General features: G+C 44.1%; 1 protein-coding gene across 4 annotated transcripts in view; it reads right to left on the bottom strand.

The window, feature by feature from the left end:
- Nucleotides 1-510: 510 nt before the first annotated feature.
- PANK1 (pantothenate kinase 1) overlaps nucleotides 511-25,435 on the bottom strand; it is a 38,107-nt gene continuing 13,182 nt past the window's right edge. The window contains exons 1-7 of one of the 4 annotated variants that reach the window (XM_014955877.1): nucleotides 25,278-25,350; nucleotides 17,449-17,801; nucleotides 9,175-9,428; nucleotides 6,743-6,919; nucleotides 6,230-6,353; nucleotides 2,610-2,735; nucleotides 511-2,024 (exon numbers count right to left, since the gene is read on the bottom strand). In XM_014955877.1, the coding sequence (XP_014811363.1) occupies nucleotides 1,965-2,024; nucleotides 2,610-2,735; nucleotides 6,230-6,353; nucleotides 6,743-6,919; nucleotides 9,175-9,428; nucleotides 17,449-17,801; nucleotides 25,278-25,305 (1,122 nt within the window). In that variant the 5' untranslated portion in view covers nucleotides 25,306-25,350 and the 3' untranslated portion in view covers nucleotides 511-1,964. Of the gene's footprint in view, nucleotides 2,025-2,609; nucleotides 2,736-6,229; nucleotides 6,354-6,742; nucleotides 6,920-9,174; nucleotides 9,429-17,448; nucleotides 17,802-22,277; nucleotides 22,318-23,008; nucleotides 23,046-25,277; nucleotides 25,351-25,435 lie in introns of those variants that run through there. The other 3 variants (XM_014955878.1, XM_014955875.1, XM_014955879.1) reach the window with 3 other exon arrangements.

Genomic DNA, 25,435 nt, shown 5'->3' with positions numbered 1-25,435 from the left:
GAATCTGCCCCAAGCCCTGCTGCTGGAGCAGAGTGTTGTATGTCCCACTGATGTTCTGCTTCCCTCTGCTGTCTCCCAGCAGCAGCACAGCCACCTCCTGCCAGCCCCAAATAGTGCTGCCTTCAAAATAACCCCAACCCACAAATTAAGCTTAAGGAAAGCTTTATATTTTTTTTATTTAATAATAAATAATAAAATTATTACTAAAGTTTTGTGGTTTTTTATTTCTAAAGCCCGCAGCACCGAGCAGCGCTATCCCCGCTTCCCTCCAGCTCAGCATTCCATGAAATACCAGCCACGACCCACCAACTGTCTCCTGCTGTGATTTACAGCCCAGGGGAAAGCCAACTTCCAGCAGGAGAAAGGCTTCGCAGACCAAAGCCACTTCACAAAGTAAAACTATCAAGAACCAAAGAATGATCACGGAAATCAGGAGTCCCAGGTGGCACACAGCAGCCTTGCCTATGGGACATCACCCCTCTCAAGAAATGAATCCCACAGATGCATTAAAACCATCCAAACAGCAGTGGTCTTTATTTCTGTTAGACAAGGTAACACTCCCCTTCATACGAATTTATCTCAACGTTTGGGAGATACGGAAATTGGCGCCTGTTAAAAAAAAGTGAAATAAAACCCCTTCCAAAAATCTCTTGGATAATATCTGAATATTACACTGTCCCTGTGATGAGCCCTTTCCGTGCCGTGACATCACACGCAGCTTTGCAAGACAAAACAATTTATGGGCTGGTTTTTTCAGCCTCTGATTTGTGAGCCCTCATGGTGCCCGAGAAAAGCAAGTTCGTGCGTGCTGTGCTGCACGGAGGCCCAGGTACAGAGATCTCAGCTGGGAAAAAATAAATCATCTAGAGGGGTCCACAAATCACAAAAAAAAAGAGAGAAAATACTGTATTGGAATAAACCCTCGAATCCCAGTGACCTGGAGGGAAAGTTAACATTAGCTCAAAACCAGACAATGCATTAGGCAGTTCATTTTCTAATTTTAGAAACTGGGCTTTGAAATAATGCAGTTATCAGTTGGTTTTGATTAAGATAAAAGTTAAGAATTGCAGACTACAGAAAAGTCTTCAAATAAATGAAAAAAAAAAAATCTCTTCCCTTTGTCATCTAACGCCAAGAACGTACCCCATAAATAACAGCTGTACTTGGGGACTCTGCACGTACATCAGGGATGTTCCACACAAACAGGATTTCATCTCAGTGCCAAAGCAAGAATTAAAGTTTTAGTTCGCACCTTGTTTAGAATTTTTAACGTGGAGGAGAATGAGTCCTGCAAGAGCCACTGGTGCCTGTCCCTGTTGCAAATCCCGACTACCCCTGCCCCCAGCAAGCTCTCTCCCAGCCTCTTGCCAAGGAACACGGAGTCCAAGACAGCTCATACATTTATTTTTTTGGAGGGGCAAAGGGGGTGTTAAATAATAAAGTGTCTCATCTAATGTGGAAAGGCAAAAAAAAAAAAATAAATCAATGACTAGTTTTCACAGTAAAATGCATCAGCTTTGCAGTTTCATTTGAAACCAAGAACAAATCATGAAACGTCATGAAAATAAGATAAAAAAAATCTCCTAGAGTGATTACTAAATGAAGTTAAAATTACCACACTAATCAGTAAACCCCAGAAGAAAAGCAGATGCCTCATATTACAGGTCCTACATTAAACAGTATCCACTTTTTTTAAAATAAATCCATAAAATCTGTTTGTTTGGCCACTTTGCACATTTTTCCCCTAAAAAATACAGTGTACAGAAAAAAAAAGATCTTGTTATTCCCAGTATGAATTCTGAAGTAGAAGCTCAAAACCCAGAAGTTAAAGATCAGCTAAAAGGATTTAAATTATTTACAAATCCAGCAGGTAGAACTACCATAATGGCTTCGTTTCCATCCTTGTAGTGGCTTTCGCTCTTTTCCAGCAGCATCTGCAGTGGGAACCTCCCCCAACAGCTCCATCACTGATCCTCTGTCATCTTCAGCAACTCCAGCAGAGCCCCAACAGCTCCAAAATAACCCTTTCAACAAGGCAAAAGTCAAACAAATTCCCAAGTAAGACGTAAGCATGAGCACGTGAAGTCTTCAGCTCTGGTATGGCAACTAAAAGACTCTTCTTATAAGATGAGCCCTGTTGAAATCTGAATTATGTTTCAATATGATCTTCTTTAGGTCCAAGAAAAGGCTTTATACCAGGAGAAACCTCACACACTTCTTCAAAGTTGTCAAAAAAGTACAAGTTACAGCCCCACTGTAACGATGCTGTACTGAGGGAGGGCAGTTTCCATTTTTAATACATCCATCTGGAAATTAGGCTTATAAAATTTAATTCTAGTTGAGGTTTCTGTACCAGACCCCGCAAACGAACACTGTGGGTACCGGGGTCAGAAAGCAAAAATGAGAGATGCACAACGTTGAGCAATAAATACCCCAAGATTAGTGATTAAGCCAGAGAGTTAACAAGGGGAATTTTCAAATGTGTCTGTAATTAAAGTGTATTTACACAGATGTGGCAATGAAATTCTCCCTTTTTCCCTTCACCACGTCAAGAACCACAAGATCTCTGTACTTCCAAATAAAAGTAAGTTCAATGTGCATTTCCTTACCTCGTGTTCCAAAAACAGTGCTTTCAGCTGTCCCTTGGACCAATAGTCCATGGCGTACGCGAGCACCTTCATGGAGATCATGTTAATTCTGAGGAAGTTGCCAACAAACACCACCTTGTCGATGTTCTGCAACATGGAAAAGCAGAGCAGTCAAAATTAGATTCAGCTACAACATCGGCCCCATTCAACACGTGCTTCTGCCTCCACTATGGAGTGAAATGGGAATTTTGGGTTACATTTACATTCTCCAGACTGAAAAGTAAAAAAAAAAAAAATTAAAAAATTATTGTAGTTCCTGACCACTAATTAGGATGTTGAAAGAAAAAAAAAAAGAAAAGTTTTATTCCAAAGACGATGAATATTCACTTAAAGCCCAGACCTTCCCGACATCAACAGGATTAAGGATGTTTTGTTGGAGCTTTTTGGTGTTTTTTTTGGTGTTTTTTTTAATTGTAGATTACATTGCTGCACTAAAGGCATCTTTTCCCCCTGCTTGTTAAATAAAGCAACTTATTTATTTTTCCTGAATGCAGGCACGAAGCTGCTGGTACCAGGAGCTCCAGCAAGCAGCACCTAACGCCGAGTATAAAAATTACTGATAATTTAAAATCTAAAAATACTCGTCCTACCTACTAGAGCAGCAGTGCAAATTTCACGTCAATTTTATTTGCCAACCTTCCTCCACTTGACGAGGTTAAAAATTACATTGTCTAGATTTTTGAACTGAACTACAAAGAGTTTTAGCCTTTTTCAGCAGTGGGAAAATGAAGAAATGCTACTTCTATCTCTTCAGGGCCTCCTGCCGAGTTACTTTTCAGCTGTTTGCTGCTGGAACACTCCAAGCTGAAAGACAGAAACCTTAAACTGGTGGAGGGACGGTGATGGTGATGAAACACTCACTTAAACTAACCCAATTACAACATCCTGGAGAAGACACACACTCTCACTCCAGGGGATTTTTGGGAATTGTTTGCTTCCCCAGCAGCAGAAAGCCACAGCACACCTTTAATACAGCAGACACACACACTTGCCAATAGAACAGAATGGGGGAATCTCTATCAAAGATGCAGTGAAGAAACCCACATGTATTTTTGCAAGGAGACTGGTTCAGATGCCACTTCCACGTTCCACTTTCCTCCTCCCACGTGAGGAAAGCAGGAACCAGGGACTGGTTTCCTTCGCGCCGTCCTGCCCCGCCTGGGACAGACCCTTCCAAATGATGTGGAGCCAAACACTTCCAGACTATGGAATTTTTTCTGCCCCGCTGCCAACTTTGTGCGAGCAAACTTGGCTTTGAAGTGCTGCAGACAGAACGTTTCATTGATTCCCCAGCCTCTTTTTTTTTTTCCTGCACACATGCAAGTCATTTGCAACACAATATTAAAGCTGCAATCATTGAAAAAAAAACCAACCCCAAACTTATCAAAACTTGTGCTTCAGGGCATCAGTTGATTTTGTTGAAGAACCTAAAAGTGAGCTTCACCGTAACTCTAAGCTAATACACATGAACTCCACAAAAGAATATATCATTTGCAACTGGTTTTTAAGCTGAGTCGGGCATTTCACTCACGGAGCCCGGTGAGAGTCAGAGCTGTATCTCCCAAAGGCAATTTAGGTGTCCACATTATTTAGCAGAACAGCAGCATTACTCTTTTTCCCCCCCTGAGAGCAAGCTACCCAGGGATTAGCTTACTTGCAATGATATACCACATTTGAATTTTTTATAATAGCACCTAAAGCGCCTAAATGACATTTTCATTCTCTAAAGCTACAGAATTTAGGTTCAAGCGTTGGAAAAAAGTTCTCCTTTGGCATCGCCTGAGAAATGAAGATGACATCAATCCACTTTCCTCCACAGAGCTCTAGGGACCGTGTGTGGTTTGTGAGGACAGCTGCCCAGAGCTGTGGGCAGGGCGTTGGGAAGCTCTCCTTTCCTCCTGGGCTCTCTGCTGCACCTCTCCATGCTTTGATAGCCCTGTACAATGCTGCTTGAACTCCATGCCACAAGGCAACACTGTAAAGAAGCTGAAAGCAAAGAGAACGCCGAGAAAAGGAGTCAAATCGCCAAAAAAAAAAAAAAAAAAGAATAACACCTGTAGGCTCTTTTCCCGACGAAGGGAGGTTTGTTTGCAGTGGCACACTCTGGGATTTGGGCTGTTCATCGCATTTTTGAAGCGCTCTGGGAAGGACTTTTACTGCCCCACAAAGGCAGGAACAGCAGAGCCATGCTGAAGAGACTCACACCCAGTGATGGAGGAATAAAGCCGCAGATGAAGTTTAAATTAAAGAAGTGAAATGACACAAATGGAAGGAGGGAGAGAGACCTCAGTGACCAGACACAGAAACAGGCTCCGCATCAGCCACCCCCGCTCAAGACAGACCGGGGACGGCTCCTGAGATGTATCAGCTCCGTGCCCACAACAATAAAGGAACTCAGAACATGGAATTTATCAATGGGCATCATAAATTCACTGTGCAGCCCCACTCTCAATTCTGCGTGAAGATCTGATCATTCGATCTCAAAATTATAAACCATAAGAAGATTAAAAAGAAAGAATGAAATGGTGCGAGACACCGAGTGTCTTCTGTCAGAGAGGAGACCAAGTGCTACAACGTTCTGTCTTGCAATGAACACAAGGGAGATGGGGGAAAGGTTATTTTAAAAAAAAAACCAAAACCAAAAAACCAAAACCCACCAAAAGCACTAGTGATGAATTATTTGGTATTTCTCACAAAGTTGATAACTAGATAGGACCCAATAAAGTAATGAGATGGCAGTTTGGTGAGTTTTTTGGGTTTGCTTTGTTGGAGGTTTTTGGGGAGGAGGGGGCATGTTATTGATTAAAAGATTAAAAAGCAGCACTCTCTTCTAACCACGGGGTACTGTGGAACTAAAAACATCACTGCATTTAAAATAAGATTAGGTAAATTCATTGAAAGCAGACAGAAGAGATTAATTACCACATAACAGCGAAGGCTGCAATTTCCAGCTCAAAGCAGGTGTCTAAATGTTTGGGTTTGGTTTGGTTTTTTTTAAACTCTCAGAAGTTGGAAAGGGGTGGGAATGGAACAATCCATCCACATTATCCTGCCTAAAGAAAAGACCATAACAAGCACCTGATGGGAGCTCGAGGCAGGATAATGAACTGTTTTTTCTTCCCTCTGCCCCAATACAATAGATCTTGCATCCATTCCAGGCATTTAACACAACAGACAATTCAAACCCACCAGGCTATGGAAACAAGCCAAGCAAAATAATATTTATAAAAATATAATCTGTCATGGTATAGTAAGATCTGTTAGTATCAACAAGGTAATTCAGAGTATTAATTTGGATTACAAAGGTGTTAGTATCACAGCTTGGGAGCAGCTGAACAGCTCGAGGAGATCTTTCACAGGCAACTTTTCTCCCTTCTTCAGCACCTTTGAAGCTCAAAGTACCTTATACTTTGCGTCCAAACACACACCTAACACAGATCACAAGAGTTGGGACCCCACCTTAAATATATGCATAGTTATCAAGGCCAGTCACGCACACAGCAATTTGCATTTTTGCATTCTGATAATCCTCCTAGGTTGTTTCTGAAGGTTTTTAGCTCGTAGCAAACACGCCCTCTCACCTCATTGAGCGCACACATGCGAGCAATGGACCCGATGTTGTTGGTGATGGTGACCAAAGTAGCTCTGGCCAGGTCCTCTTTACTGATGGAATCTCTCTTCTCTTTACTCATCATATGCCCGAAGCTGTGGGAGGAAGATTATTCTTTTTAATAGGAGTTATTTAGGAGTGCCGAAAGCCCTTTTATCATTTAATAAGCTTTGCTTGGATTTAAGAGACAGATGTGAACATGTCAAAAGGGATGCCGTTGGAAAGGCAGAACAATGAGCAAAGACACTTCTAACATAACTAATTTAAAGGGCAGCAAACTGCACCAAACATCTCTTACACCTGCTAAAAAAAAAAAAAAAAAAGAGCAAGAAGTAGGTGAGAGATCTAAGGACAAGCCACATGACCCATTCCGAGTGACATTTCCACAGGGAGCCAGTGCATAGTCCAGGGATTACGCGCTGAGTCCGGCACACACAGCAAGTTTCCCAAGGAACTCCTGAAAAACAGCTCAATGAACACATACCTGGAGGCGACAGCAGAGCCCTGAAGGCCAAACCTCTCGTAGTCCCCTCCGTAAATATCCTTCACCAGCTTATCCACGTTGGTGCTGTCTCCCTTCGCGGCCATCTCTAGTGCCTCCTCAAAGGTCTCGCAGCCCGTCAGCAGGCAGCACAGCCCCAGGAACGTCCCTCCTCCGAGGCTGCAAAAGCAGAGGTCCTTCAGCCCAGCATCTCCCACCACCTCCCACCACAGCTCTCCAAACTCCAACAGGGCCACCAAGGGCACCCCACAACTCCTCCCGCACACAGGTGAGGGCAGACACCCTACATTGCCTTCTGATTTAACACAAACATCACCCCGAGTGGTTTTAACCGAACTACGCTGAAGTCCTTCATGTTTAAATAGGAGAAACGATGCTAAATAAAGGGTTGGCTGAGAACAAGGTCCGACCCACCAACACAGACTTCACTCTGCTATTTGTAGCACTCTCACAGGCTTTCCCTGTGCCAGGATAATTAGCCAGCAGATCGCTCAGTCAGTGATGAAGGAATAAACAGTGATCAAAGCTAAATACCTCCGCAGAGGCAGCAGCCAGGAGAGATCTGTCCCCCAGCCTGGCTGGTTCCTGCTCCAAGCACGGCCCAGAATGTCTCAGCCTCCAAAGAACCCTGAGCAAGGAGCAGCCACATGAGTGTCTCGGACGGGCTCACATACAATATTTACTGACTATATCAATTTAGCTGGGACTGTCTGACTGGGCATCACAAGTTGTGAACTCACTTCATTAAAGTTCTACCTTGGACTCTTCAGTCTGAACAGACATATCAATTTAGCTGGGACTGTCTGACTGGGCTTCACTCACTTCATGAAAATTCTACCTTGGACTCTTCAATCTTAACAGACGTCAACTTCAACTGACTAACCTCTACCTCCTCTACATCCTGCCTCATCCCCTCTTTACCCTGGAGAAATTCAGGGTTTGCAGGGATGGCAGTCCCACCGCCAACATAGGCACCAGTGAGACACCACACGTGCACCTGGTGAGGAGTGATGGGGACACCATTCAGCCAGTGCCCTTGGATTATTAGCAAGTTTTTCAGAAGCCCTCTAGAAGTGCTGTGACACACCATACTCAGTAAGGGAACAGCAGGAAGCCCTGCCCACCAGCCGGTATTGATTTCATCACCTCTAACAGGCCAGCAGCACCCTCCAGTCACGTTTTCCTGCCACAGTGGAAAATAATCAGAAGCACATCCAGATATATCAAAAGGGCTATGCTTGGAAAACAACCAGAATTGCAAGAAAAACAATACCTCTTCCATTCAACTTTTTGTTCATCTGTATAAAATACAGAAAATGGCTCATTATGGCCAAGACATGCCCTAGATAAGGCGACAGAAGACACATACGCAGCCACGTGCAGTACACAGGAGAAACTTCACTTCTATGCACTGAAGGAGAATGCAGGTCTGGAAGAGGCTGTGGCAAATCCAAAAAGCTTCTTTGGTCGCTGTTTTGAAACGGGATTTTATTTTTACGTTTCTGTTTTGGCGGGTTTCTTGTTTTTAACATTACTAAAAATGAAGTATATCAATTTAGTTTGCTTGTGTGGGGAAAAGTGGGACAGATTTATTGGTATTTTTACTATAAGTCTGGATGGATACAGTTGTAAATAAAGTTGTTTCCTATAGGCAAGCACTGCTGCCCCAGCTACAGAGTCAACTTCAACACACCTCGGGCTGTTTTGCTGGTCTTGAGCACAAAATTCTGCACCCACCCCACTGAACTCCTCAACTGAGCAGGGGCATCTCCATTTCTCACTGAATATGGGCCAGAGACCACATCAACTCAGCTGTACCCTACAAATCATCTCAGACAGCACCGGCTGACCCAGCCTGAGGACAAACCAAGGACACAGACAACCAGATCCTAGTCTGTACACACTGGTGTTCCTTAATTCACCAGCATGGTCCAAAGACCAGCGCAACCTGGAAGGAAACAGGAGATTCAGTAAGATTCCTCTGTTAAAACCCAGTAGTAGCAGGTTATTCTACAGCCTAACTACTAAGCAAGAGGTTTTTGCTTAGCTCAAACATTTTTATTTCACTGCTCTGGCTGTCCTGAGGGATCAAAGCAGGGGAGACAAGATTCATTTACTGAGACAGCTTTATTTTGGTCATATCACAGCAAGAAATATGAAATAGGTAGGAACACCAAGAAGAGACTAAGGCAGCTCTATAGCTGAAGGATCCAAGATTTCTCTGATGTTGACCTGCTCTCTGAAGGAATCCTAGGATTTTCCAGCCTTGCTACTGGTGGGGCTTTGAAGAGAAATGGGAAGACAAGCACAATTTGGGGCTGCACCTACTACTCACACTACCAGTTCTATCTGTTCAATTATTAAGGAGAAAATAAATAAATAGATAGAATTAAAAGAACACAGAATTAGTTTACCTGGATCCTGTGACTCTCTTATAGTTGTCCTTGGAATACACAGCCAGGATGCTGACCCCTGAGCCGATGTTAACCAGCAGCATAGGATATGGATTATCAAGGCAGTAAGGTTTTTTCTGGCACTGTTCAGGATCTGTGGGGTTTTCGAAATAATAGCACTCGGGCTGGCCATTGAAACCAACAGAGTCAACGTAAAGGAGGCCTTGGATCAAACAGTCCAATTCGTCCAGTTTATGGAGTTGCAGATCAGCAATCTGGAAAAGAACAACAACAAACCAATAAACACACATTTCCCAGTATAAGACAACAAGGAAGGACAAAAGGCTCCGCTGAAGCACTTTGATGACTTTAATAGTAACACATTATGTTATTGAAACAGTACAAAGATCTGCCCGAGCGTGAAGTGCAAAATAAAAGGAGTTTTTTATCTGCCTGACGACGGGTGCCTTCCAAAACAACGATGTGCTGCGCAGTAACGTCATGTAGTTCCTTTGCTCTGGAGATATCCCCTGCCTGCCAGCAGGAAATGTTTCTGCCCCTCAGTTTTCTGAAGCAATAAATCTCTTCCCCCTCATCCCCATCCCAGGAGGAGCTACGGCTTTTGGGCGGTACCCGACACCCGCCTGCACAGCAGCATCCCTCATCCCACCACATCTCCCAGCAATTTAATCACATTTTTAATAGAAGCATTAAGATCAAGAAACTTCAGTTAAAGAAAAGATAACCTTACAAAGTGCATGTGCTTATGTTAATGGGCATTGAATATGCAGTGGATTTTGTTTAACTTAAAGATTTACTTTTTCTTTTTTAATGTATGTCCCCAGTAATCTGAGAGATGTATTCCTTGAAATTACGATGAGCACTTTAAAATGCCTCAGGAAAATAGGGTATTCCCGATGTTTGGTGAAAACCAGCGATTTACTTTTTCTTTTTTAATGTATGTCCCCAGTAATCTGAGAGATCTAGTCCTTAAAATTATGATGAGCACTTTAAAATGCCTCAGGAAAATAGGGTATTCCCGATGTTTGGTGAAAACCAGCATCATAACAGAAATATCATCAGGCCCATGTCCCCCACAAAATGTTCATTAAAAATTTAACTGTAACAGAAAGCAGAAAAACGATTATAAGACCTTCAAAAGCACATTCCCTCTGAGATCTCCCAGGTCACTCTTGACTGTACTCAGACATGTCTACTTGCCACAGCATTCTGTCCTCTGGAATGAGAAATCACAGCCCTTTCTCAAAATAGGATACGGTGACAATCTGCAGAAAGTCTCCTTCCCAAGTGACAGTGACCTCAGGCTCGTGCTAGGGAGAGGAGAGGGGGGAAAAAGAGTGAAGTTGCCAAATCCCGAGGACATTTGCATCATGACACATGAAAGGCAGGTCTAACCCAACGCCGCTTCTGGCAGCAAGAGACACGGGGCATTAGGAACAAAAGGGAGTCACAGAGCTCAGAGCTGCTTCTTAAACACTTGCACGTTGCTGGATGTTTTTATAACAGCTTTTGGAGGAGATCTGCGAGGTTAACTACCTCCTATTTTTAATTCTAGAGGCTATATTAAGTCACTACAAAGAGGAAAGATATTTCTGTGGCACGGGCATGGCCAGTAGGTTACATTCTTTTGAGTTATTTAAATCTCTTCCCTTAAGTTTCTTTCCTCTACTTGTGCACAGCTCCAACTTGCCTGAACTGAAAACCCTTCCAGTCTTTGGGTTTTTGTTACACTCAAATCCTACAGCCAGAGAATAGAAATATGACCCAAACCCCCCCCAAACCAGCAGTCTCAGAGATATAGATACAGTTATTCATAGGACAATAAAGTGGAGAGAATTTCTTCCTGCTTCAGTATCTCCTGAAACAAGTATATTCCAGTATTTTGCAATCCCTTCATGGTTTTGTCTTGGTTACCACATGGCTACACAAATTACAATTGCAGAAATGCAGCATAACAGACTTAAACCATTTAGCCAGCAAATAAAAGAATAAAAACAAATTAGGGGAAGAGGTTTTTATAGAAACATTACAAAAATCTTCAGGCTATTTTGCAAATATCTTGGATTTCAGCAGTTTCTTGCTATTAGGCTGAGGGGAAAAGCTCTGATCAAGACACAGTACAAGGCATTAATGTACTAAATGCTTCATACCCTCTTTCTCCCCAGGGACACCACGGAGCCCACTATGTCATCACTCACTAGAGCATTTATTTCTTTTGTTAAAGCTCAACTCATGTTGCACAGAGCTAGTCAAAATAAGGAAAAATTCTATATGAACCATGATTTATCTCCAAGTTACGTGCTGTATGGTCTCACTTTCCTCATCTTACTGGGTAAGCCAGATGCAGCAGGACCAAACACTGATACAGGTACAGCATCCACTGATGCTCTGAACCAGGAGCCTCCTACACAGAGACAAGTCATTATATGCATATATCTCATATATATATCTATAATATAGAAAGACAAGTCACTTGTCCCTGCCCAGAGTAGGGGGTTGGAACTAGATGATCTTCAAGGCCCGTTCCAACCCAAACCATTCTATGATGAGCAGATTTATGGCCCCTACTGCTTTTCTCTCATCAACCTCACCCTGTTGTCCAGCAGTAAGAGACCTTGCGAGAAATCAGCAAACAATATGAATCTAGAAGTAAGACATCTAGATGATCTTCAAGGTCCGTTCCAACCCAAACCATTCTATGATGAGCAGATTTATGGCCCCTACTGCTTTTCTCTCATCAACCTCACCCTGTTGTCCAGCAGTAAGAGACCTTGCCAGAAACCAGCAAACAATACGAATCTAGAAGTAAAACACTTCTGGCATTAGTGCAAAAACACAGACAAAACTCTTTTGTTTCTAGCGCCTTCCTGGTCAGGCCACCAATTCTTTGGCATTAGTGCAAAAACACAGACAAAACTCATTGTTTCTATCACCTTCCTGGTCAGGCCACCAATTCTGTAAGGACAGAACAGGAGAAACTAATCAAAGGTTCTTTTTCAAGCACTGAGCGTGGAAGTCTTATTAGCTCCAGCCCGTATCAAAGACATAGCAGGATCCACTCTGCGTTTTATAGCTCTGTGCTATATTTAACAGCTGATATCCTGTAGGCAGAAAAGCCCCATTACTGCTTGCTTTCATCTACAATATTCATAGCAGACTCAAAAACTATTTTTCTGCATTATTGCAGCAGTTCTGGGTTTTGTTTTTGGAAGGAGCAACACAAGCATCAGTATCCCATGTCGATCTGCCTTCGTTCCGAGGGTGAGCTCTGCAGCCACCCAACCTCCCAACAGCCCCAGGAACCACTGCTTTTCTTGTTTCTAAACCCAAATTAGGGCATAGTTGCAAGAAATGTAGTAACCCGGACTTGTGCAAGAAGCTGTGACAGAGCCAAGGTGACAATCCCCAGTCCCTTTCCCTGCACAGAGAGCTGACTTCTCTCTACTCCTTTTTCTGCTCACAATGACTTCAGCAGCAAAACTGCATCAAAAAACAGATGTGCCCATAAATATCATAATTTCTGTACGAGTAAGTGTTTTCTGGTGCCATCCCCTGACATACCACACTCTACTTCTTACCTTCCTGCTGGTCAAACCCCTTCTCCTCGCAGGAATCAAAGTTTATATGCAGAAACACAAATCAAAACGGGGAGCTGTGTGTAGAAGCACATTTCAATTGGATGTTTTTCCTGCAGCTTTTCAAAAAATGCATTTGCAGATATTTTCCAGCCCTTCACAACCCCGAGGTGAGGGCAGGCAGCAGAACTGAGCCTGCTCTGGGCTCCTGGAACTCCAGTCAGCACCATGCCTCTCTAGAAAAGCTTTAGGGCAGAAAGCTGTGCTGAGAGGAAAAACTGCAGAATAAAGTCCTACACAGGACCCTGGAGGGAAAATTTATGATGGGTACAGGGAAACCATATGCACATTTTTTTAGAAGAACCATTTTTCTGCATTATAGCCAGACTGTACAAATTCCTCTTTATTTTAAACTGTTTTTTTTTTTTTTAAGTATCAGGAAGGGAAGAAAATACTTTGGACCTCAAGGAACTCTTCAGGATCATCAGAAAAAGAGACTCAGGACTTTAACCACGATTACAAGCAGGTGGATCACAGGAACCAGTGAACTTTTCCCCGGGACAGCTCATACCCAGTGGATTTCAAGGATACACAAAAGGTGTGTTGTTCCTGTGCAGGGATGTTATTCTCAGGAGAAAGAAATCACACTTCTTGTCGTGCACTTGCAAGAAGTGCTAGAAAACAGTACTGGCTGCTCCAGTTCAGGTTGAGTTTTTTGGTTGGTTAGTTTTCTGGGAGGGGGTTTTGTGGTGTTTTTCGTTGTTTGTTTTTTTTTTAATATGCATAATGTCAAACAGGTTTTAGCCATATTCAAGAAAGAAACTGTTAGGAACATAACATCTTGCAAGTTTTTCATTATCAATTACACCAGCCTCATTTACTATATCACTCTGGCTTTTAGATGCCTTCTGGGCATTGCTCCAGTTTCTATTTCTTATAATAGCTTACGGTGTAGCTTTTCCTTCCATTACCTCTCCTCCACTTTCCTAAAGACATACTTTGCTTCCTTTATGTTTTGATTGCCTTCACCTCAACCCTGCTTCTCTCTGGGCTCAGACAAGGTACTCCCCCAGCTGATCCCTCACCTGAGGCTGGGAAATCCCCACTCACCTTCAAACAAGACAAACTCTAATGCAAATAAAGGGTATTTTGGCTGAGGCAGGAAAAAGTCACCCTGTGAGCTGCATGGATCTTGTCCATCTCCTGACAGGGATACCCATTGCTTCTCCCCGTTCCCTCTGCAGCTTCTCAGGGTGGGGGTAACAGAAGGTATCACGGTTCCTTCCCTGTTCTCTGGATGCTTTCAGCTCCAGCCCAGCACCTCCAGCCTCCTCGAGCACACAAGGTGTTACCAGCTCACTCATCCAACAGCACAGGACAGCGAGTTTATTTCTCTGAAGGTAAATACAGTCCACGAGTCACCTAGTGTCAGTTTGTGTTGGTCACAGGCTTCCTTCCTTCCTGCCTTCCCCAAACGCTCTTTATTAAGAGGCTGGGTTTTGGCCCAGGCCCTGCTTTCATAGAAGCCAGGAGTAAAATCTCCATCAAGATAAGTCTGGAGGTGTCTGTTTGGGGGAGGAAAACAAAGATCATACCTTTGAGGCACTGCCGTTGGCAGGAATTTAGCAACAGAGCAGGTTTGAGACCAAAGCCTGGGCAGTCCTTTCTTCCCTCTTTCCCCAGATATCCTTTACAAAACGAGTGACAGCCCAGGAATTTATTCCCCATTACATTTGCAGCACACGTTTGTGCAAGTCAGGTGTATGTGCTGTCAGGAAGGACACAGTATAAAGAGATTTATATTACAGGTACACAAGCAGATAAATCTATGTACTCAGAAGTGATGTTACAGAACATGCAAGGTAGTTGGGGAAAGGAGGGAGGATTATCAGAATTAGGCAACAGGTTCATCCATGCTTTAACACCACAATTATCTGAAAATGAAATCAGCCAGCCACAGAGACCAGCCATTTAGAAAGGGGGAAAAAAAAAGAAACCAAACCCAAGAAAAAAAAAAAACAACAACCCTAAGCTGGAAAGGGTCCCTTTAGTGAATTACTTACTGATACTCTTCAATGAACATTAACTATAACCATCTGGTTGGTAAAATTATTTCTGTGGTCTAGTTTAATGAATAGAGTCAGTTTTCCTGCTTCTAGGGGAAGCACTCACATCTTCAGAATGAGGCAAACGATTTGCCAGGCCCTGATGGGCACTGCTGGCAGCCTCTGAGCAGCCCAGGCCTTCTCCAGGTCTCCCCCACCCAGCACCAGGGAGCACAAGAGATGGGTTCAGGTGGCCAAACCTACTTAATTTTGGACATTTACCTGCCTTTCCATGGCACAAAAGACAGGCTTGAGGTAAACAGAAGGCGCCTCCTGATTATGGTTTATTTTTTTAATGCACAAAAGCAACAGAGATGTCTAAATCAAACATATTTAACTCATTTAGGGATTCAGAATTAGACACCGGAATAGGCAAGCAACAACAGGATATTTGCCTAAAGCTGCTGTAACTGGAATCTTCGAAGGATTCCTTCTTTGGGATCCGAATGCTGTTTTGCAATGTTAGATCTTTTGTCCTAAATCTACGCAATCCTGGTTGTCGCATAAGCATTTAGAAATACCATGAAAGACAAACAGCTTAAAAGCCTGTACATAGGGAAATAGAGGGGCTGAAGAAAAGCGTGTTACCTCTATCGATTTCAGCAGTTTCCTAGCTTGTAGCCAGATTTTCTTGATGAAATTCACAACATTCACAAACATACTTTAGCTTTTCCACACTGCTTCTACGGCACAGAAACAGGAACATTGAAAGCCTCCTCCATGTAAGGTTTTACATTCCCCTGTACAGTCCTGGAGCCTGCAGCAGCAGGGTGTTAGACTTGGCACACGCTCTCCGCTTCTACAGGTGCGCTGGAGTGCTCAAATATTTGACACAGACACTTCAGTGCCTCCGAGAGGGCAGCCCCGGGGCTGTTGTCTGATGTCCATGCCCAGGCAGCAGGACACCCAGACAGGAGGCTGCCGGTACAACGCTAACCAAGTGTGACAATTTAAGTGCCAGTACCCAGGACACTCAGCCCTTGGAGAGAGATTAAGCAAGCAAACCTTCATGTAACAGGAAGCATTTTGCCTCTGTAACGCTCCATGGACATTACAGTTCGAGCCAAGAAATAGGTGGGGCTGGATGGCTGTAAGAAGAGGTGTCCAAGGCACCCACTGAGGAGGGAGTGCACTTCATTGACCAAACACCCCCGACAGCCTTTAAAGTGCTTGCTTTAAGCCACCTGCAAGTGTTGCAGCACACAGGACGTTAACTAACACCACAAAGACGTGGGACTTCATGCCTACGTCCAGCAGGAATTTGCTACGTGACCTGATGCTTTTGTACAACTGCCAGCAAACCAGCCCCAGCTTCAACTATGGCTTCCAGCACTACAGCCCCTGTTTTGCAGCCGACGTGATGGAGACGGGTCCCTCACTAAACTGCACGTTTATGCCAGATAAAGTCAGAGCTATGGAGCAAAACGCCTGGCTGTGAGAGCCACCTCTTCCAGTTGAGTTCTACAGCTGCGGGAGCAAGGGATGTGAACCTCCTTACTAAGTCAGCAACTCCAGCTGCTGTTTCGTGATGAATTTGGGAAGGCTGACCATTGCAAAGGGATAGGCAGTCTCTTCAGAAAGTCTCCAAGTGACTTTGTCTCTAGAGAACATGACCCGAATCATCCCCTGCACACACAGAAGGAGGCTCCAGAAACCTGAAGGGAGGCCACACTGAGCAGCGGCAGAGCTCACCTCCTGCTGTGATGCCACCACCCTCACACAAGGCAAGACCAACTACAGCTTTTGAGGGCTTGACAATCATCAGCAGACCTCAAGATGTAAGGGACTTCCAATCGGCCTAAGGGATGAGAAGTCTGTCACTAGAAGAAAATAAATGGAGACATGACCCCATAGAGACACATACCCAACAGGCAGCTCTCTCTAATGCCGATTGTACAACAGCTCTCTAGGCCTCTGTTGCCACCATCAATTTCCACAGCACACTCACCTGGGAGTGACAGGACTACTGCTGAAATCCATACAAACAGCAGCACCCCAACACTTCAGATTTCCACCAGCTTCTGGAGCTCCCTGCAGAGATTACTTTTAAATTCTAGGGGACCTGGGATGTCATGAAGTGCCTTGCTTCACATGACATACTCCAGAACTGAAATCAAAAGCAGCTCCCGCTGTTGTCCTTCCATGACACCCTGCTCCACACTTGGGCCTCCAGACTCTGGACTTAACTCTGCTTGAAGACTAATACAAGGGGAAGGGAACCAGGATCTAATCTCTAACCTGTACGGTGTAATTTCTGGGTTTCTAATAGATATCCAGTCTGCAAGATGAGCACCTGGTCTCTAGGTTGTCATAACACACCCTCAGCTGGTGATGAGGCATCTGGTCATCACAGCTGTACTCCAAAAAAGCCATTTACTGGGGACATTTTGCACAGTAATGCTTCAGTAGAACACCCAGACAGCAGAACACCCTCCCCTGCCCTCTCCAGTTAACAAATGTGACTTGATTCTGTTTACCTTAACCAGTTAGGATGGAGAAAAAAAATATGTTATTTTCCCTGCAAGTTTTAAGAGGACTCCTGTGACGTTTTCCCAAAGTACTTCCCAGGGACCCCTGGCAAAGTGCTCACGTACCGTTCTGAAGTCCTCCTCGAACTTGTAGGCCCCACCTCCCGTGGCACAGAGCGTGGTGTGCAAACTGGAGAAGTTCTTCTCGCTGCCCATCTGGATGAACCTGTGCATGGCACAGCTGGGGAAGCGGATGAAGTGCAGGTTTCCCTTGCGGCCACACATGGTCAGGTTTTTCAGTTCCAGGTGAACATCGCGAATGCCAGTCTTCCCGTAGGCTGTGTTGGAGGTCAAGTATTTCCTAATGCTTTTCAGGTTTTCCACCTCCTCCTGCTCCTCTTCTGCAGTAATGTCCTTAGGTTCAAAGTAGACCAGTTTAACCAGTGTTCCACCGATATCCATTCCAAACCATGGAAACGCTACAGACAAGAGGGTTGGGGAGGAAGAAAGAGAAAGTCACTACAAATATAGAGGTGAATGACAATTCAGTGCAGTCACAGCAGCTGGTGGTCACTTCTGTGTCCAATTCATGTGTATTAAACACCTCCCAAAGTGCAGACTTCATAAAGCCTCAGTTAAGAAAAAGAATAATCCCAAAATACTCTTCTCTGGAGAAGCAGGTTTTAATAAAATGGAAATATTTTTCCCCAGGAAAGCATTTTCCTCTTCAGTCAGCACCTCCTGACAGAGCTCATTTACTGCATTTCACCCAGCCCGACTCCTTACCCCAATTCCTCAAACAGACCCAGGAGGGGAGGGGGAAGGAACAACCCAACAGGAGAAGATGATTTCTCGAGTCACATTCCTGCTGTGCAAGAGCCACAAGGGCCTTTCCAAGCCCAGCCAGAAGGTCCATGGTGACAGGGCTCTGTCCGAGGAGCAACACACAACTCTCCCATCATGCTGGGAGTCTCCAGGCTCCAACCCACCAGAACCAGCAGCTCTGGTGGAACTACACCACCCACATAGGTTAGTGGAAAGAGAATCAGCTGGTTTAAGTTCAATATTTACTACAGACAGTCCTCTTTGAGCACAGACTCCCTATCACACAACTCTACAAGAAATGCCACTATTTGCTTCTCAGCACATAGATATCTATATATTTGCCAGAGCTGGCCTAGGTCTACCAAAGCCTTTGTTCTGTTAATAGCAAGAGAAAATCACTGCAGAGAGCACACAGACAGAAGGTACCAGCTGAACCAGGCTGCTCTGCTTATATACACACACATATTTTAAATAGTAAGCCAGGTAACTTTACGAAGCAATAAGAAGCAAGAATACAGAACCTACACACAGATACTGCAGGAGGAGGCAGCTGGTAATGTTTCTTAGAGAAATTAAAAGTACTTAGTGTGGTTCTACTAAGATCCGTTTCTGAAATAGTAAACAACTTGGGACAAAGATTTTAATTAGCACAGGAGCTGCTGATGGCACTGCTTTTCCTCAGGTAATCACAGCTTGGTATTAAGTTACCCAACTTCAGGCTGAAAGGAGCTTAGAGCCTTTTACCTCTTACCACAAGGGTCTCAGCATCATTCTCATCCTGCTGAACAATTCCCAGGTCTGAATTTCACAGTTAGTAACACCACCACCCCCAACCAATCCTTAAATGTCAGATATTTAAAACAGTCATTTTGCTCCATTGCTGTATGGCAAATATTCAAAACATCAGTTTCTCCCTGCTTTCTCTAAGGACCAGGAGGGCATCTTGCATAAATCCCTGCAAGTACCCTGCTTACAGTTCAGTTCTTCTAAGAGAAAACCTACTGTTACCTGTTGCAAACTCTAATTCATTTTTCCATGCCCTACAAGCTGCAAGACACAAAGACACTGAAATGAAGCATTATTTGAGGCTTGGAAAGATACATCCTATGCAGGTGCATGAAAGCTCCCTGAAATGGGAAGAACTTGAAACAAGTGTTTTTAAAATAGGCTTTGTCTTAAAGAAGAGCAATGTGTTACCACACACTAACCTGTATCTCAAAGGCTTTTGGAAGTACAAGGTAAATATTGACGCGGCAGTGGTCTGGTCCCCACTGTAGCACACAGCAGAGCTCAGGACACCAATCCCATTAGCCATTTACACAAAGCTTTCTTTAAACTACTGAGAACTTTAATTACCTGTCTCACTGGAACTGTAAGGCTCCTCCTCAGATGTAGCTCAGCCATGCAGGCAGGAGGTTTAATCCTAAAAGCAGCAAGGTGGGACTGTACGACACAGAACCAGCCTGGAGCTAAGGGTAACCCAACTTCCAATATTTTACATTAAAGGCATAAAATCTGCTACAATCGACCTGCACCAAGAGTTCTCTGAAAGCCGTAACGTAGATTTGATCTTTAAAGAGAGGAAAGAAGCCCCCCACCCTCCTATCAAACACAAGCCCAGCAGTACAAGTGTTAAGTACCAACAGCTGAGAGTCATTCATAAACCACTGCCAAGGCATTTACATCTCAACATGTTGAGGGCTCATAACTAAAGCATTAACAAAGAATAAGCCCCAGAGAAAACAACTATGAAGTTATTCCAAGTCTGTACAGTTCTTGGGAGAGGTACAGATAATGCTCACATTTAAAAACCAAGCAGAAATGCCAGACTTTTTTTTTTTTCCAGTTTCTTCTCTGTGTGAATCGAAGCTCCTTTCATTTTGTCGCGAGCCAAATGCAGAGCTGCAGAAAGAGCAGAACTTTGCTCCCAGAACAGCAGCAGTTTTCTTCAGCACAAATAAAGAACACAAGATCAGGCCATAATAAGGGATATTTCAGCTACACAGAGCAGTTAGGCTGAAAAACAAGTCCCAAAGTATGAAAAAAGAATGGTTATTTGTGTAGATACAGTCTCCACAGACTTGAGGGAAAATGGGGAGGGAAATTGGGGCCGGGGTTGGTTGGTTGTTTGGGGTTTTGTTTGTTTGGGGCTTTGTTTGTTTTAAACTGGAAGTCCAGTATTTCATCCATAACCTGAATAAGTGTCCAGTTTCTTGAGTTACTGAAAAGCCAGGAGAAGGAAGTGGGATTTGTCCCATCCACACCTTAGGCTGGTAACAGTTACTCAAAGTAACCTGTGGGATTTACTATGAAAACGGAAGACACTGGGTACTTTGCAGAAATGCTTTCATAGGGTAAAAAATGCACTTCTTAACTCAAATTGTCTGATAAGGCTGTTACAGGCCAATTTCTCTCTTCTCAGCAAAGCCACTGCGCAACATACCTGTTGGACCAATGCAATCTCTCAGCGTGGAGAAAATAAAACTATTCTACTGTGCTGCCACACTGCAGTAAGGCGTAAAAAACACCATCACTATCAAAATCTAGTTGTAGGTCCCACAGAGCTGACACGGAAAGCGTCGAGATGAATCGCACCTTCTGAAAAGCCCAGCATAAATCAAAAGGCGCTGCTTATCTCCTTAAGAAAATTAATTCCCTTTATGCTAAAACTGCACCAACTACTTACTGGTTTGTTATCTCCAGATAAAGATCTCCCTTACTCCAAAGGCAGCCGCAGAAGCATGTGAGGAAGCAGCATGTGAGAAGGTGTCCCGGCGTTGCTCAATGGGGTAACACCAGGCTCCCCCAGCCCTGCCAGCTGGGGGAAAGGTTCCCGCCGCACAAAGCCCACATTTTACCTGCCCTCTGCACCAATTTTGGAGAGTGTGAACCTATAAGGCTATTCCTATAAGGCATAATTACATTCAGGATTGAATGCGTTTGATTTTTAAAAAATCCTGTGCTTCGTATACAATAACTAAGGGGGACGGGGGGCCAAGATGGAATCACAAGATGAGGGGAAGCAGGAACCAAAGGGAACTCCTCCCTCACTGAGTAACATTTTCCCCCATTAAAGAGGCTAATCCTTCACATGTGTTTCAACAACCACCACAGGAGCTTTGCTGAATCTTCTTGCTCTTCAACTCTTGGGAAGACATTGTGCCTGAGCCCCCTGGTTGCAACTTTCTTCTCCCTACCTGGACCCAAGAGTTCTCCGTGACCAATCTGCAGCAGTTTCTGTTTCAGTTGGTACGTGCCTCTTACGAGACCCGCGTTTCCTCGAACGTGGGTACAGTATCTCAGGGGTTTTATCAGCAATTTGAATGGTGGTATCAATGCTCTGATATCTCACTCATAAATATCTCAGATGACGTCTCTTCCGTTCAGCTGCTTTTCTTCCTGGACACACATATGATGAAATCCTACTGCTTCATTTACATTTTTCATTTGCATTTAATTTGCATGGCCTGATGCTTTGATAATCTAAGAACTTCCTGTTTTAAGTGGGACTGGAAGAGGGGAGAGAGAGAGCCAAAAATAAGAACAGGGGGAGGAAAAAAAAAAAAAAAAGAAGAATCAAACCAAGAGTGACACACGAGATGGGATTGTGTTCCTCACTGCTTCTGAAAGCTGCTTTCTATTAAAAAGGAAGCTGATAATAACTTACATATATGTTTCAATTACTTCTTCCTATTCTATACAGTTATTTTGGGAACCCAAACATGTTGCAAAACGGAAACATTTGTTTTCCTTTGAACAAAAATAGATTACATAGATTAAAAAAATATATATCTGCTTAGTAATGAAAGTTCTTCAAACTTTAGAAAGCTAGAGCTAAATAATTCATGCCCGTGTATCAGGTGAAGCCTTCCCCTTCATTCTCAGCAGCAAGGGCTTATTGAATGTCCACCTCCCCATCAGAAAATTAAAAGAAAAAAAAACAAAAAAAAAGCAAACACCCCAAAACCACAACCAAAAAGCTTCCAGCCCGAAAGCACAGAGGTTAAACAGTCATGACCATCCACACATACACAGTCTGTGACCACACACTGATTGCTGAAGGAGCCCAGGTAATTCCCTGGACTGCACAGCCTCATTAAAACACCCCAACAAATAAAAGCCAAACTTACAGGGCGACAAGAGACAGTGATTAGCTCCTGAGAACCTCATTCCTGGATCTGATGGAGGTTTCCCCTTCCTGCTGGAATTATCTTGTCAGTAAGGCAGATAAGGCAGGTTTAACTCCTGAGGTGCTGGGCCACACCACACCAATCAGTTCAGTTCGTTAGGACCGGTCCTGTTCCCCCAGGAGCCCTCACTTCCACCCTCACTAAAAGCAGCTGGGACTAACTTCACACAGGTCACCTGCAGACACTCTTGAGATTAAAAAGATTGTGGGATATTCCAGTGCCTCAGACAAGATTTCAGTAACCGATGATAATGTGTCAAACCAAGCGACCAAAATCATTTTCCCTCCTGTATTCTCCACTAAAATATACTATAGAATCACGGCATTCCACATTTAGCATCATCACAGGTGAAAAAACCCTAGGTTTTCCACAGTTTCCACCTGGCTTTAAGTTGTATTACAATAAGCACGCTGCAGCCAAAAAACACCTAAATATTGGCCAAAAGCCTCCTTTTTGTGAAGCTGCACCTTGAAGTGTTTAGCAATTAACCACGGCAATTATAATGTATATTACTTATAAACAGTTACCCTGCCTCAAAAACACACATTCTTTCACCCCTAACAATTACCAAGGGACTCAGGGTGAGATGCAAGACAGAACAGAGACCCCAAGGCTTCACCTTAAATTAAGAAAACCCACAGAATTAGGATCCCAGCTGGCTTCTCCCCTACCTCTGGTGTAGAATAATGCCATGAAGCTGGTGAAATCCTTGTCCCTGCTTGGCTACAAGGCTATTTCACAGGGATCGATGGAGGCACTCAACTGCTCTTTTTCTACCTTCTGTTCAAAGATCACACTTAAACAAAACGCCACGGCACTTTAGCAGGCTTTTCACATTGCCAGAATTCACACTGGTTCAGTATTTTATTCTCCCGGAAACATTCCACAGCACAAGGCATCATAACAGACACTTTTTTGCATTCATTATGCAGAAAGGGAATGTAAACCCTGGTCTCATAAATGGTCTGCACTAATGATTGGAACCAGAAAATTGACATAAACCCTATATCCCTGACAACTCCGGAAAAAACCAAAGCAGAGACAAGCTCCCCAGCAGCAGCAAAGGTGAGTCAGAAGGATGCAAGACCCCAGGTCCTGCCCCACCACAGGCTCAGCAGCAAACACACTGGTTTCACAGGGAATCTCCCATTCTCAGAGTGAGGAAAAAAAAAAAAAGAAAAAAGAAAGACTTGGGAATACAGAATTGTACCTCACTTTGTCAGAAAGTAAGAACAATCAAGAAAACATCTGATTTATGAGCATTTAAAGGAATAATCACTGCAGAGAGATAGGTTTCATTTGTTGAAATATTGGGAAATGCCAATGATCTCATTATCTGTTCCCCCACGCAAAGCAAAGCCCACAATCAATACTGGAGTCTCACACACCATGTGGTAACTGCGCTTCGTTTTGCAATGTGTCCTTAAGCACAGAACAAACATCTGCAAATGCCAGGACTAAATACAAAAACCAGTAAAACGGGTAGTATTCACTAGCCATGGATACAGCACAAAGCTGTGCAGGACCAGGAGAATTTGAGTCTAATTTAATGGAATTTTCAAGCTAGTGCCAATGTGCTGTCCTGTTTTCCTGCAAGACTAATACTAAATTGCAAATTTACTCTTGTACAAAATAAAACATATAAATTAAAGAGTATAACATCAGCAAGAGTTCCTGTATTTTATTCAGCAAAGAAATTGCCCACAAAATAGTCCTGCAAAGCACTTCCCTCACCTGCTGGCTTCATTAAAGCTTCCATTCATTTAAAGCCTCCAGCTGAGGACTCTGCTCTCCCACAGCCTGGGCAAAGCCACCCACTCACCTGGGCTCTGGGCTCTCTTCTTCCCCTCCACATGGGAGAGAAACTCCAAATTCCTCATTCAACCGATCGTGTGTATCCCTAAAAGCCTTATTCTTTTAGTTTTTACTATTGTGACGGATTTGATACGTGAGTGCTGACCCGTCTCAGTCACACCAAATCAAAATGTAAATTAGTCCAAGTTCATTTTGCTCCTGAATGAAAATGCGAAGCTGGAAAAAGTCAGCTTCTTAAGGAGAATGATTTGGTCACCAATATGTTCAATTTGGCAGAAGCCTAAACTAGCTCTCAGCAGGTAAACACGACATGATTAATCAACACAGAGAACATTTTAAGGGAAAGGGGTACGTGCAGCTCAGCAAAAACATTTACAAAGACAGAGAAGCCCAGGCTAATAAGCAGCCCTGTGAAAGCTGCAGCTCCTCAAGGCTGTCTCTATTTTCTTCTGCTTAGATAGAGGAGTTTTTTAAAGTATTCATTTCAAAAGAAAGAAAAAAAAAACCAAAACACCCAAAGCCCCGAGCCCTGAATGCACCCCACCTCCTACTGAGCAGAAACATCTTGAAGTCCTGGCAGTGGGCAGCCGGGATCCTGCCGCACCCCATCACCCTTTCGGAACACACTGAACTTTTACCAAAGCAGCAAACATTTGCTGGCGTTATTTGAAGGGCTCAGGGAGCGAGAGCGCAAAGAAAGGGAGCACTTTTCCTCCCGGATTGCTTTACTCGGGGAGTTGAGCAGGGAATCATTCAATACCTCCAGAGCTACGTGTAAGGAGTCAGCGGTGATCAATGAATCAAACACAGGCTGAATTAATGAGCCCCATACGAGGGGGTACATGGCTAACATGGATGCCTGAGACTCAGAGCCTTGAAATAAGCCACGAAGGGGACAGCCAGGCCCTCACACCTCGGGCCCCGCTAACCAAGAGCCACAGACCCATCAGGGCCAATATTACAGAATTATCCTGTTTGCACCATACCCATTATTTCTTTCCCCTCCCAGACAGAGCCATTCCCACTCCGCTCCCAGCCTTATGTCCCTCCATTCCAGCAGTTTGGGAAGGCGCACACCCTACTGCGGCGAAGCCCCCCCGAGGCACAGCCCCCCCCGGTACTCACAGTGCTGCTTGGGCACGATCAGCTTCATGGGGGCGGCCGGGAGCGGCAGAGAGCGGCGGGACCCTGGCGGGGCTTGGGGGGGAGCGGGGGGAGAGCAGGGGGACGGACCCGCGTTTCAGGGCTGGAAGCTGCGGCCCCGCCGCCCGCGTTTGTGCGGG

The sequence above is a fragment of the Calidris pugnax genome, unplaced genomic scaffold, assembly GCF_001431845.1.
Source record: "Calidris pugnax isolate Ruff unplaced genomic scaffold, ASM143184v1 scaffold287, whole genome shotgun sequence".
In the NCBI taxonomy this organism is placed as follows: domain Eukaryota; kingdom Metazoa; phylum Chordata; class Aves; order Charadriiformes; family Scolopacidae; genus Calidris; species Calidris pugnax.
The sequence above is the reverse complement of the archived record's forward strand: the minus strand, read 5'-3'. Positions and strand labels throughout refer to the sequence as shown.